This window comes from Lethenteron reissneri, chromosome 56 (genome assembly GCF_015708825.2).
Source record: "Lethenteron reissneri isolate LAM-NWPU_2019-01 chromosome 56, ASM1570882v1, whole genome shotgun sequence".
NCBI lineage: Eukaryota > Metazoa > Chordata > Hyperoartia > Petromyzontiformes > Petromyzontidae > Lethenteron > Lethenteron reissneri.
In genome coordinates this window covers 7,556,431-7,575,377 of record NC_083834.1, presented here as the reverse complement: position 1 = coordinate 7,575,377, position 18,947 = coordinate 7,556,431, and the positions used below count along the sequence as shown (strand labels likewise).

Genomic DNA, 18,947 nt, shown 5'->3' with positions numbered 1-18,947 from the left:
GTACTGAACGTAGTAACGAAGTGACGCTGGTCAAAAATATCCACTTAGAGTGCCCGAATAGTGTGGCAAAGATGCTTACAGTAACGGATAATCATGAGGCACGGCCAGTTTCTAAGCGGTAGGCCTCATGTGACCATGGGCCGTGTAAAATGAAGTTGCAGGAAATAGGTTCCACACCGCTTTAATATATGATGTAAGCCACGACGGGGTAGTTAATTGCGAGTAAAAACTAAATGATTACAAGCATGGGCGATAGAGCAGTGAGCTACCATGAAAACAAATGACTCCCTAATAAAGCCGATATTCATCACGAAAGTTGATAAGCATTCACCTCTTCATGGGTTCTCACTTTCAGGCTTGTTTCTTCGATAAGGAGCTCTTCCAACAGATCAAACGCAACTCCTCCCTCACCTTGGTAGAAACAGGTTACTTTACAACGGTTTCACAAATAATGTTAGCAAACAGCAACTTAAACGCACAATTACAAAATTCCAGAGGTGGGATACCAGGTTTTATACCCATTTTCTTAACAAAATTCCGTTATTTCAGCAACATCAAATATATCATGTTTACAGCTTGTTTTAGAAAGTGATTCAAAAAGGCATTACAAATGGCAAAACAACCACCAACAAAACCACCAAAATCAATGAAAATGGGGTATGCCGATAGCATAAAAATCGATGTGATAGAGCAAATCTGAGATCAGATTTTGAATCAGCACCCTGAAATTAGTCTAAAACAGCTGCAAAAGTCCAGGCCAGAAAAAAATGTTTTTTTTTGTTGACCAGTGTAATCTGAAACTCAATGCAGGTTTGAACTGGCAGCCAATGAAGAGATATGAGCACAGGTGAGATATGGTTCCAACGAGAGGTGGCCAGTGAGTGAGCGTCCTGGCTAACCCCCACGACATCTGCTTGGCCAGACATTATCAACAGCGAGCTTTCAGACGTCATGAGCAGGAGTTGGTTATCAGAGTGTATGACGTGTCCGACGAGTGCGAGCCGTCAATGCATCAATATCTTCAATGCACCATCACACTTTTGCGCTGTGCCAGCAACACCCGAGAAGTAGCGGGGACGGTGAAGATGGCGAATCTCACCGTGTTCGAACGGTACGGGACTGCTGGCCAGGTCCTCGTAAATGTCCACCGAGTCCTCGGACATGTCCACAGCCTTGCAGTCTCCACACAGATTCACACAAACGTCATCAGTGAGCAAAGCGAGGTAAGTTCAAACGGTGAGAGTGGCACTAAAGATTCTCGCAAAAATGCAGAAACCAACACAATGATCACACTGATCACACGCAAAAGTGCTTGCCACAAATAAAGCACAATACAGTAAAACCTTGGATTGCGAATAACTTGGTCTGCGAGTGTTTTGCAAGACGAGAAATTTAAAAAAATTAATTTGATAAACGAGCGAGGTCTTGCAATACGAGTACTGTAGTACGTACAGTATACGCTTTGTCTGCCGAGCGTCACGTGATCACAACTGAGCCGATGGTTCTTCTCTCTCTCTCTCGCTGCGGGATTGTGGGTAATCGTCTCCCATGCTCGGTCTCAGTCGGCGTGCCTCACTCGTATAGTCAACATCCGTGCGAGCGTACACTGTTTACTATAGTGTTGTGACCACGAGTGTGTGCGTAAAACATTTTTTTATTTTGTGTCCAAGTGTAGTGACTGTTCTTTAGTAACTGTACTGCAAGTGAAAGTCGTCCTGCACAATAACCCTCCTCAGCTCTCTCTCGTCACCCTCACACCAGCCACGATTAAATTTAGTTAATAAATTTGATTACTTTTTATTAAATTTAAATAATAAAAATATAAAAAGGTATTTTGTATTAATCATTTTTATATGAATAGAGTATTTTTGGGTTGTGGAACGAATCATCTGAAATTCCATTATTTCTTATCGGGGAAATTCGCTTTGATATACGAGTGCTTAGTATTACGTTCACGTTTTCCAGAACGAATTATGCTCGCAATCCAAGGTTTACTGTACCTTTCTGATATCGTCAAGGAGCATACACTTTTACACGAACTCCAGTCATCCTCGCAGCGGCTTTTGGCTGGCCACTGAACAAAGACGGTCACCGCATTACGCACTTTCAGACGCGCTCCTGCGGCCGTCTGGAACAATCTTCCTTCCGATATTAGGAAGCCACCAGAGCTATGCACTTTTAAATCATTATTTAGATTAACAAACTCATTCCTTTAGAACTGATTTTTATGTTTAGTTTGTTGTGCTTCCCCCGCACCTCCGATTGACACGGTTGGCTACGCACGGTGCGAAAGAAGTTCAACATACATACATACAAACCACACCATTGCGGGAAAACTTTACTTGTGAAAATAATTACGAGAGCACCTCTTACCTTCCACTGGGATGGACTGCCCAGGCTTTCCATCAAAATCAACGTCATCCTCCTCCATGATTACAGAGGCGGTGGCATTTGAAGGTGCCTGATGTAACGAAGAAGCAAAATGGAAAGAGTTAATAATAATGGTGAGTACAGCAGAAGGAGCAATTCACCAATAACATCCCCTCCACATTGCTCAATGCTTGCCTTGTCAATCCACAATGAGATAAGGGCCTACCCAAACCGCACGGATCGTGGGGGTTATTTGACCATACTTCACCACGCTGGTCAGTGCGGGTTGGTAAAGTAAGGGAGCACAGATGTTGGAAAATAGTCCAGTAGAACAATGGATTCGGCTGCAATGCCATCTGCTCACGACGTGGCAACGCAGGAGCCGACGACAACAGTTTTAGGCCGGTGGCTGCTTCGTTATCCAGGTTCAAGCTTCGTGGCAAAGAGTCAACCTCTGCTTGTGTACACTACAGAGTGGTTAGCGCACTGCACTACAAACCCGGCGACCTGAGTTTGAGTCCCGCTCACGACCAGCAAGTGGCAAACACGTGAACCGGTCCTGTGCTCGGTCCTAGGTCGACGTGGTCTGAAAATTTGTACTTTTCTGCGGCGTGTAAAGCTGATGCTTTTGGGGAGACAGAGGCGGCCGTGCGTGGCGCTGGTTACATCACTACCTCGTGTGTCTACATAGGTACTCGATGCTAAATCACTTGACCCAACAGCATTTTGAAAACTCCATAAACGAAACGCTGCATATGTGCCCGTACTGTACACTGTACAGTATGTTATACGGCATGTCAGCAGGGCTACCCAATGTAGCAGCGTATGTTCAAGTAGAGGACGTGCAAGAATGCAGTATTATAGCGTAAATAACGCTCGACTCCATAATATAAATAACGCCAGATGTGACGTTAATAGACTAAGTGGCATAAGCCAAAGGGCGTTAATGGAGCAGTACGTTCCAAGCATTGCAATAAGGTACACTAAAAATGCATCTCACGGAGTACACTTAAAGCGATACAACCCAACTAGTACACATCCCAACTCGCTACTTTGTAGGCAGCAAGTATTCACAGCACCGTAGCAGGCAGCACGGCGAAAGCGGCACATTTGCCACATTATAAGTGGCATTCAAAACGGGTCTGGCACGAGAGCGGCTGACGGATCGAGAGCGGCTCCCGTGTGAAGAAGCGACAGAGTCGGCGTCCCGACTCCACAGAAAGTTGCTCACCTCACAGGAGGTGGTGGTGAGTTTTACAAAGGCAAAGATCCCCCGCGTAGCCTCTAACAGACTGTTGGGGCAAGTGCTGAAGGCCGGCGACGGTAAACACGAAGCGGGTGACGGTGGCCGGCACCACGACCGTCCGCCTTTGTCTCTCCCCCCCCCCGTCCCCCCAGTGGCGACGTTGACACACAACGCACTAACTTGAGGTCGAGTCGACCTAGGGGAGAGGCCCGTGGACGTTTACGAGATAGAATCGTCACCGTTGTTCGGCCGTCAGCCGAGGAGAATCGCAACTCTTGAACCGCCGAATTTTTTTTGTTCGCGCGCAGTGCGCGCGATGCCGCCTCAGCAAGTGAGTTGTCTCCATCGCGGACACACCAGAGATTCGGTAGCTCACCTCACAGGGGGATGAGGTGTGGTGTAGTTGGTGAGTTTTCCTCTCAAGCGACGACGCGGGGAGGGGAGGTGATGCGAGTTGTTGTGAGGAAGCCCGCGACGAGCCTCGCACACGGAGAGGCTCACCCGGAAGTGGAGGTTTCCCGCGCGCGGCGCGAGAGGCCACGTGCGCTACGTCACATCCGGAATAACATCACGTGGAGAAATAGGTTTTTACCCTTTAAACTGGTACAAAACTGACACCTTTATACAAGGCATCATGTTTGCAATAACCGCAACACAAGCAGTCAAAATGCAAACAAAAAGAAACAACTTCTTGGTTCTTTCGGTAAAGTCACATAGAAGGGAAGTAATAAAATAATAAAAATAAAACAAAATAAAATAATTCTCACGACCTTTCGGCTACAACGCAAGCGTCGTGAGAATTATTTTATTTTATTATGTTTTATTTTTATTATTTTATTACTTCCCTTCTACGTGACTTTACCGAAAGAACCAAGAAGATGAATCCCTGCAGTCACGAAAGCTTTAAATCGAAAAAGAAACAACTCTGATGATGATAATGATGATATGCACTGTACCTTGAAGTTGATTGGTCCACACCCGAGACAGCTTTCCTTAGAGCCTAGTCTCCATTGGTGTTGGACCAGATGATTACCATTATCAGAGTTGTTTCTTTTTGTTTGCATTTTGACTACTTGTGTTGCGGTTATTGCAAACATGATGCCTTGTATAAAGGTCTCAGTTTTGTACCAGTTTAAAGGGTAAAAACCTACTACTATATTTTGCCACTGGTAAAGGAGGTCTCATAGTGTAAAGGTTTTTACCCGTTCAACTGGTACAAAAACTGACACCTTTGTACAAGGGATCATATTCTTGGTTCTTTCGGTAAAGTCACGTAGAAGGGAAATAAAATAATAAAAATAAAACATAATAAAATACAATTCTCACGACGTTTCGGCCACAACGCAAGCAGCCGTCCTCAGGTCAAGAACAGGTCTGTCGGAAAGACAGCGTCTGAATGAACACCACCAAGCTTGGCAGCGTATATTTAAGCTGGGTTAGAGGAGGGCGCCTTGACAAAGGAATTTGCATATCAACGGAGGTATTTAGCATATTTATGGTAAATGCAGATATGGGATTAGTCACTACGTGTGGAATGCTCGTGTATTATGTTGATATGCACGAGACTCGTCGTCACCACAATTTATAGCTAGAGGCACGGTGGATGTGGCGTTTCTGGGTGTGGATTTTCTTATCTGGGTTGCTAACCCAGACAGACTCGGCTTAAAGTATTCTCCGGCTCAACAAATGAGAAAACACACAATCTCGGCTGATGCGGAAATGGACGTTTGCTTTATTGCAATGTTCTAATAATACAATGTTTGGGACCGCACAGAATATGATTATACTGGTAGGAACCACCTGGTTCCACCAGCCCACAGGGGATTATTGTGTCCGTCCGTCGTGCATCCAAAAATGGAAGGGGTGGGGCTGGGTGGAGAGGGGAGGGGCTGGGTGGGGTGGGGAGGGGCTGGCTGGGGCTGGGTGGTGGGAGGGGTGGGGCTGGGTGGGGAGGGGCTGGTCACCCCGTGGTGCCCTTATAAAACTCAACGTTTAACCCACTCACGCCGGCTTGTGCCCGCCCTCACAGTCCACTATATTTGCGGAATACACCACGCCGCCGTTGACCCTGGCCATTGACCGAGCATCCCAACGTTCCTATCAGCTCCCTCCGCAGGAATGTTTAACAGCACGGCACACGCTTCCTACAAATCAGAATAGATGGGGGGGGGGGGGGGGGCTGTGGAGAAACGAAGTGGATCGGTAAAATGCAGCATCACCAGCACCTGCCACAAATCTCCGGCACAAGCCGTCTCAGTGCGACAGTTGTGATGACCAAGCAGGCTTGGTTTGCGGTGAAAGTCGTGGTTGCACCGACGGTGAACTCCAGTGTCCGCGAGCGGCACAGGCGGAGGAGTGGCCAGTGTGCAGTTCGTCGTTTCAGGCGACCGTCCCTCAGGGAGCCGCGTGGCTCAAGAGGTCAGTGTCTAGCCGGCACCGCAGACGTCCTGGGTTCCAATCCAGGTTACAGCCACCGGTGATTAAATCGGGGTTCTCAGGCATAAGCGATTTGATGGTCTCAGCCCCATCAACAATGAGCACATTAAAAAAAATTGTAAGACAATTCATATGAGTTTTGTTGAATATTTGATACATTCGTAACCCACCTATCCAAATTCCACGGTAAGGCCGCCTTTATGGATGTCATACCAGGGTGGTTTTACCAATACAATTGATGTTGGACACATTGTTACGTAGTTCAATGAGCTCTTTGCAGCTGTGCTAACCGCTCGCACACAGACTGATCTGTTGCGGTAATACTTTTAATTTGAAAACTTCGTGTGATGTCTGCAATAGTTGGAGGGGGCTGGACAAAATGCATAAAGTATTACAATTGAGCAGTGTGTCACACACAGCGATTCCTCACATACACGATAGCCCACGAGCCAAGCGTATTTGTCAGTACCACCGGGAGTGGAAACATTCTATGAGTGGAAACATTCTACGAGTATCCGCCATTGGCAGTATCCACACAAAGTTATTTCTGAAATGACAATGACCATGCTATTGTAATGACAGTCTAGTCCACCGACGGTGTGAGCGGACTAGTGGCCACGGGAGGTAATGGCAGGAGAGTCAGCCTACAGTGTGAGCGGACTAGTGGTCACGGGAGGTAATGGCAGGAGAGTCAGCCTACAGTGTGAGCGGACTAGTGGCCACGGGAGGTAATGGCAGGAGAGTCAGCCTACAGTGTGAGAGAACTAGTGGCCACGGGAGGTAATGGCAGGAGAGTCAGCCTACAGTGTGAGCGGACTAGTGGCCACGGGAGGTAATGGCAGGAGAGTCAGCCTGCAGTACGAATGCACTGGTGGTAACGGGAATGATCGAGAATAGGAGCGTGGCCAGGTGACGGAAGAGGACGGTAGAGTCTGCCGGTAGAGCGAGTGGCCGAGAACTAGCGAGGTGGTTTGGGAATGGGGGCGTGGCCTCGGACCGGATATAAGGGAGATGCGCGGGAGACTCGGGGCTGTTGCAGTGGGGGTCTCCGCTTGTTCTCGTCTGAGCACGTGGCTCCTTAATTAAAGAAAACATCTCAAGACAAGTGCGTCGAAGTCGTCATTACACTGTTGGAAATATTTGTGAGCCGGAGATAAATTGCTTCATAAAAAATAATTGTTAGCAGTTGCCACGCTGATTGGTACCAATAAGCCATTTTTTGGGCCAACAGTTCAAGGGCTAAATACGACAGGGGGATGAGCGAGCAAGGCTAGAATACACAATGGACAAAAGCAGATCATAGCATCAAACATTTATTTAAGTTTTATCTAACATTGACTGTGTCATGCCCCCCCCCGCCCCAGTTTAAACATGGTCGCGGCTACACGGCCGGGGTCGTGGCTCGCAGATGGCTGCTGCTGAGCAAACCGCACTGGCGATGTCAGCGCTTGCGCTCGGTCTTGAAGCAGTACACGGCCGCGGACGTCTTGGTCTCCGCCTTCACCTTGATTCTCTGCCGCTTGTCCTGGAAGAGCAAAGACACGCGGCACCGATGGTGAGCGCCAGCAATTCTCCGCGAGCTGGCGCAGGCGGCGCGATCGCCGACGTGCCGTTCGTGTCGGGCGTCGGTCTTGAGAGGTGGCCGGGTAGCTCAGATGTCAGAGCGCCGAGCCAGAAACCCACTGAGATCCTGGCTTCGAGTCCGGGTTTTTTAGCCGCCAGTGACTTAACGGGGGTTCTCAAGCAAAGCAGAGTCTCAGCCCGGTCATCAATGACCGTGTAAAAAATTTTTTTTACTAAATTCCAGTTCTGAGAATTTAAAATAAAGTTATTTTTACGATCGGTCACCAAATATCTATTGCTTTATAGCCTAATTTATACGATGCTTTGCATTGTGTGTTCTTTTTCATTTGGGCCATGCCTGGCCTCCCATTACGCCGGATAATGGAGAGCTGAATGCAAATCCAAAAGGCACGGTATGGAGTTGTCTCGTGCTGTGGGAGACTGCGTTACCACGAGGTCCATTCTCGTCTGGATCTTCTGCTGGGTGACGAACAGCGTGGACTCGCGCACGATCCTCTTCTCCAGGTTGCGGTACTCACGGGCGCGCTGGCGGGCCAGATTCTGCGTTCACACGTCGGCACGGCACGAAGGAAGAAACAAAAAAACTATTATTATTCAACTGGACTCTCTCTCCAGCGTTTGCGAGTTGATGGCCTGAGTCTAGTCACCAATGAAAGGCACACACAAAAAAAACTTAGTTCAACATATTACATCTTTCGGAATTATACATTTGACTGATAAGTGCTGAAAACTAATTTGCAGGGCATGTGAAATGTGACCCGAGTGTCGATCAAAAGGCCGATTGAAGCGATTTCAGAAGTAGTTTTGGAGATGTTATCAATCTCAGTGGGCCTTATCTGATATAACAATCATAAAATAGTTAGTGAAAACTGTTGTTAATCCTTCGGACGACATCTTCTTACGGTGCCGTGAATAACCTCGGTGAGAGCGCGGTGAAACCAAGCAAAGCAGGTCCATCGTGGCCACACGCGACGTACACAAGGTGGGGGAAGGGGAGGCCACAGGGGCTCAAGCGTGCGTTGGTGTCCCCGCCCCACGCCAATGCCGTACCTTGATGGTATTTTTGTCGGTGACCCCCTGCAGGGTGGCGGTGCGCAGGGTGTCCAGCCTGGGCCGGTTGTACACGCACCGCACCAGCTCCGGCGCCGTCTGAAGCCGCTCGGCCAGATTGAATTGTTCCACTATCGAGGCAGACGGGCACAAAACACCCCGCTTTGGGATTCGCAGCGACGGCGTCCACATCTCTGATAAGACCGAGGAGTGGATACAGGCCGCGACTTCCGTGTGCCTCCGTGTGTGCACGCATTGCTCAGCAGTATGCGAGGAGGTGTTGTATTTGGGGTGGAGTGCCCCTGTTCCGATCTCCCTGCACCCGATAGAATATAAATCAGTGAGTGTTGATCCAGTACACTCACTTATTTACTCCAACAACAACAACAACAACCGCAGTGACTCAATCACCAGGTATTTAATCGTGCTTAACTGTTCCAATGAACTCCACCCTATGATTCCTCCACCCATGTTGGGGGCCCGGTAGACCAAACTGACCGCTTCACCGCATACATAACGTGTTCACGGTCAGCACACTCGAACACTCGCCTACCTCATTCACAAACTCAACCATCACACTTGCACGTCACAAAACGCTTCTTTCCGCTTCCTCCCTGCGGCCGACGTAAAAAATAAACATCTCATACAGGACCCTACCGTCAAACCTCCCGGTTTCAACCTTCCACGCCACCAACGGTCGACCATCAACCGAATCAGGACCTGGCCACGTGGTCGATGCGGCCACCCGATGCCACAAATGGCGCCATCAAAGACTCGGCGGCCTGCGATTGGCGCGGCCACGAATCCCAAACCATCGACCGCATCGTAAACACTCCCGTCGCTGCTGCTGTCTGCACTCCTTTAAAGGAGCAATGGAACGAGATCTACCCGCGCTTCTGAACAGACAATTGAGTGGACAACACATCTAAAATGACAACTTTAATCTGCTGCGATTAATCCCTATGAAAGACTGCTGTACTTTGGAATTCCCTTTCTGTCACTTTTCCCAAGTTCTTGGAATAACTTTGCTAGATTAAAAAAAGAACGTGCTCGCGTTCCCGCGACTTTGAGCACGATTGCCGAGTCCGCGCTAAGCAACCGCGCCCACCGTCCCGACGCGACTCTCACCGTCACGTTTGGTGTCCACGTAGAACGTGTGACGATTCTGCTGCTTTACGTTGGCGTTCAGCAGGTGCAGCTCCCCTTTCATCCGCTCGATTTTCTGCGTGAAACGCAACAACAGCGCGGCGCAGGTCGGCATCCGTCACGGATGAGAGACGCTCTGGGATGCAAGAGGGCAGCTGAGCTCTCCTCAACCCCCCCCCCCACTCCGCATGTCTCACCTTGCTCTCTGCCACCCTCTTCATCTCCACGTAGCGCAGGTCGCGGGTCCTCATGAGCTTCAGTTGGTCAGGTGTCGTCTCCTCGTCGGCCGGATTCTTCTTTAAGTGAACACCATCCTGCGGGCACACAAAGACAGAGATCCACCGTATAGCCAAACGGACTGCTTGGGGCAAGGGCTGTTAACGAGCACCCATGGATGCCGACATGGCGCACCTATTTCGGGGGGCGTGGCATGGCAAGTACCACGCCCAGCTCAGCAGCCTTTGTCTTCCCATTGGTGATGGTTACACATTGCACCGTGTACTCTGTTGAGTTGCCGAGTTGACTTAGGGAAGGCCCAGGACCGCTTCAGGATTGAACCATTGCAATTGGCCGTGAGCGGGAATCGAACTCGGGTTGCCGGCTTTGTACAGCAGTGTACTAACCACAGTGCCACCGCTTCACAACACACGTGGATACACACAGACGTGTACGTGCTCACACACGTGTACACACGTGCGCGCAGACACGCACGCACAAAGAAGATCACCCGTATAGCCTTAACAGACACATGCGCACGCACGCAGATAGACAGGCACCTTGAGCTTGGTGCTCGTCATCTTGAAGTAGAACTCATCGGGGTTTTTGTCGAGCGCCTTCCGACGCAGCCCCTTCAGGAAGTCCTGCTTGCGGTGCCAGTTTCTGTGGTTCGGAGGGGAACAAGAAAGCACAGAACGTGGGTGAGTGCGGGCGAGTGTGGGGTGGGGGAAGAGAGCACCAAGCGTGGGTGAGTGTGGGGGAGTGAACACAGTGTGGTGAGCGTGAGGGAGAGAGCACACAGAGTCGGTAAGTGTGTGTGAGCGTAGGTGAGCATGGCGGAGAGAGCAAACAGTGTGCGGGAGCGTAGGGTGGGGAACAGAGCACAGCGCATGGGTGAGAGTGGTGTGTAGCGTGGGTAGCAAAACATGCACTGTGGGTGAGCGTGGGGGAGCGTGTGGTGGGAAGGAGAGCACAGCACGTGGGTGAGGGTGGTGAGGGGGGGTGAGCGAGAGCGAAGGGCCGGTGGGTCACTCACTGAGCCCGCAGCTTGTAATCCTTCTTTTTCTCCAACAGGCCCAGCCCCCGGCGAGCCGTAGGCTGCAGAACAAAAACAAAGATCACCCGTGTAGCCTTAACAGACTGTTGGGGCAAGTGCTGTTAGCGAGCACCTATGAAGGCCGGCACGGTACACGGGGAGCTTGGGTGGCCAGCACCACGCCCGGCCGCCTTTGTCTCCCCAGTGGCGATGTTTACTATACACCACATCAGGTACTCATTTGAGGCCGAGTCGACCTAGGGAAGGCCCAGGACCTGTTCAGATAATCGTCACTGGTGATGGCCGTGTGCGGGAATCGAACTCGGGTCGCCGGGTTCGTAGCACAGCGTAATAAATGGTGTGCACTAACAATGCGACCGCCATGGTGAGTGAGTTGGGGACTCGTGTAGGGAGCTGTGTTTAGGGGCTAGGATGAGGAGCTAAGGGGGTCCTGGTACTGAGTGAGTAGTGAGCTGGGGGGTAGTCCTGGTACTGAGTAGTGAGCTGGGAAGGGGGTCCTGGTACTTAGTGAGTAGCGAGCTGGGGGGGTAGTCCTGGTACTGAGTAGTGAGCTGGGGGGGTCCTGGTACTGAGTGAGTAGCGAGCTGGGGGGGTCCTGGTACTTGGTGAGTAGTGAGCGGGGGGGGGGGGGTCCTGGTACTTGGTGAGTAGTGAGCTGGGGGGGGGGTCCTGAGTGAGTAGTGAGCGGGGGGGGGGTCCTGGTACTGAGTGAGTAGTGAGCTGGGGGGGGGGGTCCTGGTACTGAGTGAGTAGTGAGCCGGGAGGGGGGTCCTGGTACTGAGTGAGTAGTGAGCTGGGGGGGGGGGTCCTGGTACTGAGTGAGTAGTGAGCTGGGGGGGGGGGGGTCCTGGTACTGAGTGAGTAGTGAGCTGGGGGGGTTCTGGTACTGAGTGAGTAGTGAGCTGGGGGGGGGGTCCTGGTACTTGGTGAGTAGTGAGCTGGGGGGGGGGGGTCCTGGTACTGAGTGAGTAGTGAGCTGGGGGGGGGGGGGTCCTGGTACTGAGTGAGTAGTGAGCTGGGGGGGGGGTCCTGGTACTGAGTGAGTAGTGAGCTGGGGGGGGGGTCCTGGTACGGAGTGAGTAGTGAGCTGGGGGGGGGGGTCCTGGTACTTGGTGAGTAGTGAGCTGGGGGGGGGGGTCCTGGTACTGAGTGAGTAGTGAGCTGGGGGGGGGGGGGGGTCCTGGTACTGAGTGAGTAGTGAGCTGGGGGGGGATCCTGGTACTGAGTGAGTAGCGAGCTGGGGGGGGGTCCTGGTACTGAGTGAGTAGTGAGCGGGGGGTCCTGGTACTGAGTGAGTAGTGAGCTGGGGGGGGGGTCCTGGTACTGAGTGAGTAGTGAGCTGGGGGGGGGGGTCCTGGTACTGAGTGAGTAGTGAGCTGGGGGGGGGGGGTCCTGGTACTGAGTGAGTAGTGAGCTGGGGGGGGGGGTCCTGGTACTGAGTGAGTAGTGAGCTGGGGGGGGGGTCCTGGTACTGAGTGAGTAGTGAGCTGGGGGGGGGGGTCCTGGTACTGAGTGAGTAGTGAGCTGGGGGGGGGGTCCTGGTACTGAGTGAGTAGTGGGCTGGGGGGGTAGTCCTGGTACTTGGTGAGTAGTGAGCTGGGGGGGGGGGGTCCTGGTACTGAGTGAGTAGTGGGCTGGGGGGGGGGGTCCTGGTACTGAGTGAGTAGTGAGCTGGGGGGGGGGTCCTGGTACTGAGTGAGTAGTGAGCTGGGGGGGGGTCCTGGTACTGAGTGAGTAGTGGGCTGAGGGGGGTCCTGGTACTGAGTGAGTAGTGAGCTGGGGGGGGGGGTCCTGGTACTGAGTGAGTAGTGGGCTGGGGGGGGGTCCTGGTACTGAGTGAGTAGTGGGCTGGGGGGGGGTCCTGGTACTGAGTGAGTAGTGAGCTGGGGGGGGGGGGGGGTCCTGGTACTTGGTGAGTAGTGAGCTGGGGAGGTCGTGGTACCGAGTGTGTAGGGGCTGGGGGGTATTGGTTAGTGTGTAGGGGCTAGGGGGTATTGGTTAGTGTGTAGGGGGTATTGGTTAGTGTGTAGGGGGTATTGGTTAGTGTGTAGGGGCTAGTGGGTATTAGTGTGTAGGGGCTGGAGGGTATTGGTTAGTGTGTAGGGGGTATTGGTTAGAGTGTAGGGGCTGGGGGGTATTGGTTAGTGTATAGGGGGTATTGGTTAGAGTGTAGGGGCTGGGGGGTATTGGTTAGAGTGTAGGGGCTAGGGGGTATGGGTTAGTGTATAGGGGGTATTGGTTAGAGTGTAGGGGCTGGGGGGTATTGGTTAGTGTGTAGGGGGTATTGGTTAGAGTGTAGGGGCTGGGGGGTATTGGTTAGTGTGTAGGGGCTCGGGGTGTCGTGGTGGTCGCCACGGCCACCACGAGAGGCCGACCGAGCCACCCGCCTCTGCTCACCTGTGAACGCTCGCGATGCTCTCGCTGGTTGGACTTCATCGCTTTCTTGTAGCTCGACATCGCGGCGGCGGCGGTGGAGGCGGCGGCGGCCCCGTGCTACGGTCGATGGCTTTTTAGTTTTTATTTCTCGAACAAACCCTCACGGTTCAAGATCGGCAAACACGGCCTGGGGTGAGCGCTGCGGTAGCCACGCGAGAAAGAAACCTAAGGAACACTCCCTCCACCACCACCACGTGGTATGGAATATGAGGTGACGTCATTGTTGAAAAAACTCATCGGATGACGTCACTTCCCGTGCTATTGCGTCATGTCCTCTTCTCCCACCCACCACCCCGCCCCCCTCTCCTCCCACATTGCACCGCGACAATGTGTTGCGAGAGTTTTGGTTCTCTCGAGAAGTGTTGCGCCCGAAACGTCGTGGATTTATTTTGTTTTGTATCGACGCGACTTTACCGAAAGAAACAAATGGGTCGTCCATAAATGACGTCACGCGATTTGACCCCCCCCCCCGTCACACGGCGTCACAGAAAGTCAGACCCCCCCCCCTCAAATATGACGTCACAAAGCTCTGCCCCCCCAAAAAAAAAACATGCTTCAAATCGCTTTAAACTGTTGTCATTGTAGTGCGTATTTAATGTGGCGCTGCACTCTGATGTTGCAGGAGAAAACATTTATTGAAAAGTCTATTTAATTTAGTAGAACGTGTCGTCTATATTTATTTAAAGTTGCGCATTTTGATGTGACGTCACATTTCTCACCCCCCCCCCCCCCCCATCGTCACAAATGTCTGACCCCCCCCCCCCGCCTAGGTGCGTGACGTCATTTATGGACGCCCCCAAAGAGTATGAATTCCTGCAGTCACGAAAGCTTCAAATCAATGTGTTCTGGTGAGAATAAGGCACAAACCAGAGGGTATAACAAGTATAACCCGTAAAAACAAAGTTTTTCACTATAAATCCTTTATATGCGTGGCGGCTAGAGTCCTCTCGTCCTCTGGCTTGAGATGGCTGCCACCTATGGGTCAGATGATTGCATTGCACCATTAAGCAATTGGTAATTAAATATAATTTTTTCCTAAAAAGTGTAAAATTTTGGGGAAAAAAATTTCACGAACATTAATTGTCACGCACAACGAGTCTGTGTGGAAAATGTCAGCTCGATTGGATCACGGGAAGTGGGTTAAAAAACGACCGAAAGATTTGCACGGTCCTAAGCAAGCAAGCAAGTGAACTTAATATAAAGGATTTAAAAATCCACTGCTGGATGAAGCCCTATCCCACACCTGTGCAGGTAATGGGGGAGGGGGGTGGGTTAGGCACGGAGCTCGCCTGCGTTACACCCCCCCATGACATTTCCACACACGTGGGCTTTTGGCAAAGTGTTTAATTTGAATGTGGATACACAACAGACTTCTGCTTACGACAGTGCTGTAGTTTCGGTAAAGTCACGTAAGTAAAAATGAATAAATAATAAAAATACATAATAAAAACATGTATTTTAACAATAAGATAAATAAAAATGTTTTTTAATTTTGTATATCTTATTATTGAGTTATTTTTACCTACGTAGCTTTACCGAAAAAACCTAAGAGTATGAATCCTTGCAGACACGAAAGCTTCAAATCTAGAAGTGCTGTAGTTCCGTAGGTAAAAATAAATAAATGAAAAAACTTAATTAAATCGAGTTGTTTTTTCATTTATTTATTTTTTACCTACGTGACTTTACCGAAAAAACCCAGAGTATGAATCCTTGCAGTCACGAAAACTTCAAATCGAGAATTAAGTGCTGTAGTTTGCGCTTGTCCTCCAGTGTGTGGCATCTACGGCAGTTACTGAAGGCGGATCGGGATCAAAATAAGCAGTCAAATAGGCAGACGAGAGCGTTGTTAGGGGTGCTTTTAAAAAAAACTTAACTCATAAAACCTTTTTGCCAGCTTAAAAAGTGTGAAAAATAAGAGGTTTTACCCTTTCTGGCAATACAACAGGTGTTAAAAGGTTTAAAGCTTTCGTGACTGCAGGGATTCATATTCTTGGTTCTTTCGGTAAAGTCACGTAGAAGGGAAATAATAAAATAGCTAAAATATAAAACAATTAAAATTCGCACGTTTCGACTGCAACACAAGCAATCATCATCAGATTGCTTGTGTTGTTTCATATTTTTGTTATTTTATTATTTCCCTTCTACGTGACTTTACCGAAAGAACCAAAGGTGTTAATATATATCATACTTTATTAACTCCTCAAAGTATAACGTTTGTATCGCTTCATACCTGCTACGTGGTAAATAAGCAGACGTCACCTTCACCCTGTCAAAATCACTCTCCACGAAAAATCTACCGTATTGAAGTATTTCTTATTGTTTCAGCAGCATTGATTCAACCACACAAGGACGTTTGTTTAATTTTATTTTAAATTTGTTTAAGTAGTGCACTCCCATCAGCTTGAAATAAATGGTATTTTATTGTCTGCATCTTTATGCATCCCATAAAATCACACGAACTGTAGTCATAGCTCATACACAGATTCATAGAAACACACGTCTATACAAACACACAAAGATCCCCCCGTAGAGCCTTAACAGACTGTAGGGGCAAGTGCTGTTAGCGAGCACCTATGAAGGCCGGAACGGTACACGAGGGGGTGGGTGGCCAGCACCACGCCCGACCGCCTTTGTCTCCCCAGTGGCGATGTTTACACACCGCACCAGGTACTTATTTAAGCCTGAGTCGACCTAGGGGAGGCCCAGGACCGGCTCAGATAATCGTCACTGGTGTTAGCCGTGAGCGGGAATCGAACCCGGGTCGCCAGGTTCATAGCGCAGCGCGCTAACCGCTACACTACCGCTCCCCTACAAACACACACACACGTATACAAACACACACGTATACACACACATACACAAATACAAGATTGCGTAAAAATGTTTGCGGAATTATTTCATCACAACTTGAAGGGGGGTGATGAATATAGAATTTGCTTTGAGTCACAGCTGTATGCTGAACTTCTTTCGCACCGTACGTAACCAACCGTGCTAATTTGGGGGTGTGGCGCGTGCAGGCGGTGCAACTGCGCCAAGGGGGCCCAGACGCTGGGCTACGAAGAGGAATGGAAATTGGCACCGCCCCCCCCCCCCATTTTATTCCTTGCTCTATCGCCCATGCCAGCTGTTGTGGGCGCATGCCTTTGGCGGGGGGGCAATCGCACGAGGAGGACATGCCTATTACGAGCTTGGGAGGCAGCGTGCAATTGAGTCGTGGAGAAACAGCAGCGACTCTTACAAATGTTTTTTTTTTGCGCTAAACCGGTGAAATCGCCCTTACTCCCGCACGTTACACCAGCACAACGCGACGAGACCGCGGGTGCCGTGTGATGCACGCCGACCCGGGGGGGGGGGGTGTAAGTGGCTGCCAATACGCCGTGGGGCTGAGTCAACCAACAGAGTCAGAGTTGAACTCGCAACCTTCTGCAAGCGCGAGCCGATCACCCTGCCGCCGCTGAGCCGGTCGGAAACTGAAAGCCGACACATCGATGACGATTGATATCTTTCGATTTAAAGCTTTCGTGACTGTAGGGATTCATCTTCTTGGTTCTTTCGGTAAAGTCACGTAGAATGGAAATAATAAAAATAAAACATAATAAAATAATTCTCACGACGTTTCGGCCACAACGCAAGCAGCCGTCCTCAGGTGGAGAGCAGGTCTGTCAGACTCTGTCTACTCGACAGACCTGCTCTCCACCTGAGGACGGCTGCTTGCGTTGTGGCCGAAACATTGCGAGAATATTTTATGTTAAATTTTTATTATTGTATTATTTCCATTCTACGTGACTTTACCGAAAGAACCAAGAAGAGGATTGATATCGTTGTGAATGTAATAATTCTGCGAACTTTGGACTGGCCCATCGTCACAGACCCTGACAGATGCACATTCATACATTAGTATATACATACCATACATAAAGAGCCCTTGTTATCAATCCACTTTTGGATGAGGGCCTCCACCACACCTGGGCGGGTCGTGGGGTCACTTGACAATACCTGACCATGCTGGGCAGTGGTCGGATAAGGCCGGGAAGATTGGCGAGTGTAAGAACGGAAGCACTGCGCTCTTTTACTGCCAAGCACCGACCCGCAAGCCCCATGACACCCGATTTGTGCTCGGTGGTCATCGACCCAAGAAGCGGTATCCGGGCACAAACCTGCTGAGCTTCCGAGATCCGACGCAATTCCAGGTGAAGCGCGCACCACATGCATCTCCAACAGCCACCATTCGCCACCGGGTGGCATCACCACAGCAGCTGTGTGCCAGGTTAGGTGCAGGTGATAGGTCGGAACCAGGTGTTATGAAGAGTGTACCACATGCATGTACAACGGCCACCATTCGCCACCGAGTGGCATCACCACAGCAGTTCTGCGCCAGGGTTAGGTGGCAGGCGATGGGCCGGAACCAGATGTAATGGGTTAACTACCTGGGATTTACTGGGAGATGCATCGGCTTCAACAAGTTGTATCTATGTACGTACAACTTCTGCGTAGCCAACCGTGCTAATCGGAGGTGTGAAAGTTCCCCACGTACAATGACAAGGCACGTTCATACAGATAACCAAAGGGCACACTACACAGCCACGCATACTCCGCATCACTCATTCTTTTGTAACATGCCATGAACTCACAAGCAAACCTGCTCACACACACACAAAATACCCCCGCATAGCCTTATCGGCTATTGGGGTAAGCGCTGTTAGCGATCACCTATTAAGGTAACCTCGGCACACGAGGGAGTAGTGTGGGCAGCCTCATTATTGAGTTTTTGTCTCCCCAGTGTTTATATTTACACACAAAACTAGGTACTGTACTCATTTAAGGCCGAGTCTATCTAGGGGAGGACCAGGACTGCATTATACACTTATCACCGTTAGCCACAGCTGGGAATTAAACAAGTCACCGGGTTCGTAGCGCAGTGCGCTACCACATTGTACTAGCCCCCCAATGCACACAAACACATACAGCACAGATGCAATCTTAGAGTACTTCGCCTGAACTGCCACTGATCAGCTATCCCTCTCCAAAGCCGACGAGTGTTTTGCTCCAGCCATCCGTCCTGCCGTGTGGCCCACATCCAAACCGCCGTGTTCGTAAGTGGGGTGACCATCAGTGGCGAAGCTACCAGTGCCCACGGACCAGAGGGGCGATCTGCCATGCTACAAATTAAGAGGGCGGGCATTTAATTCTCCTTCCCACGAGGACCCATGCCAATTATAGCCCTGCCATCGTGGAGGAAAAGTGTCATATTAACCCTATCAACCATATTAAGAGTGTGCTACGTGTCAACTATAATCAGCAGGCTTGCATGTCATGGCTGTGAGACCATAGGTCACAGGGGGCAGCTTCGCACCCCAAAGATTTTGGAAAGGGGGCAACCGTCCATATGCCCCCTTGGTAACTCAA

General features: G+C 50.4%; 1 protein-coding gene across 1 annotated transcript; it reads right to left on the bottom strand.

The window, feature by feature from the left end:
• Positions 1–5,325: 5,325 nt before the first annotated feature.
• On the bottom strand, positions 5,326–13,727 carry UTP11 (UTP11 small subunit processome component). The gene is made up of 8 exons (XM_061574870.1): positions 13,503–13,727; positions 11,085–11,146; positions 10,609–10,711; positions 10,030–10,146; positions 9,815–9,908; positions 8,687–8,817; positions 8,066–8,176; positions 5,326–7,577 (listed from the first exon to the last, which is right to left on the bottom strand). Exons 1-8 carry the CDS (start codon positions 13,560–13,562, stop codon positions 7,494–7,496), a joined length of 762 nt encoding a protein of 253 aa, XP_061430854.1. The 5' UTR covers positions 13,563–13,727; the 3' UTR covers positions 5,326–7,493.
• Positions 13,728–18,947: the final 5,220 nt, after the last annotated feature.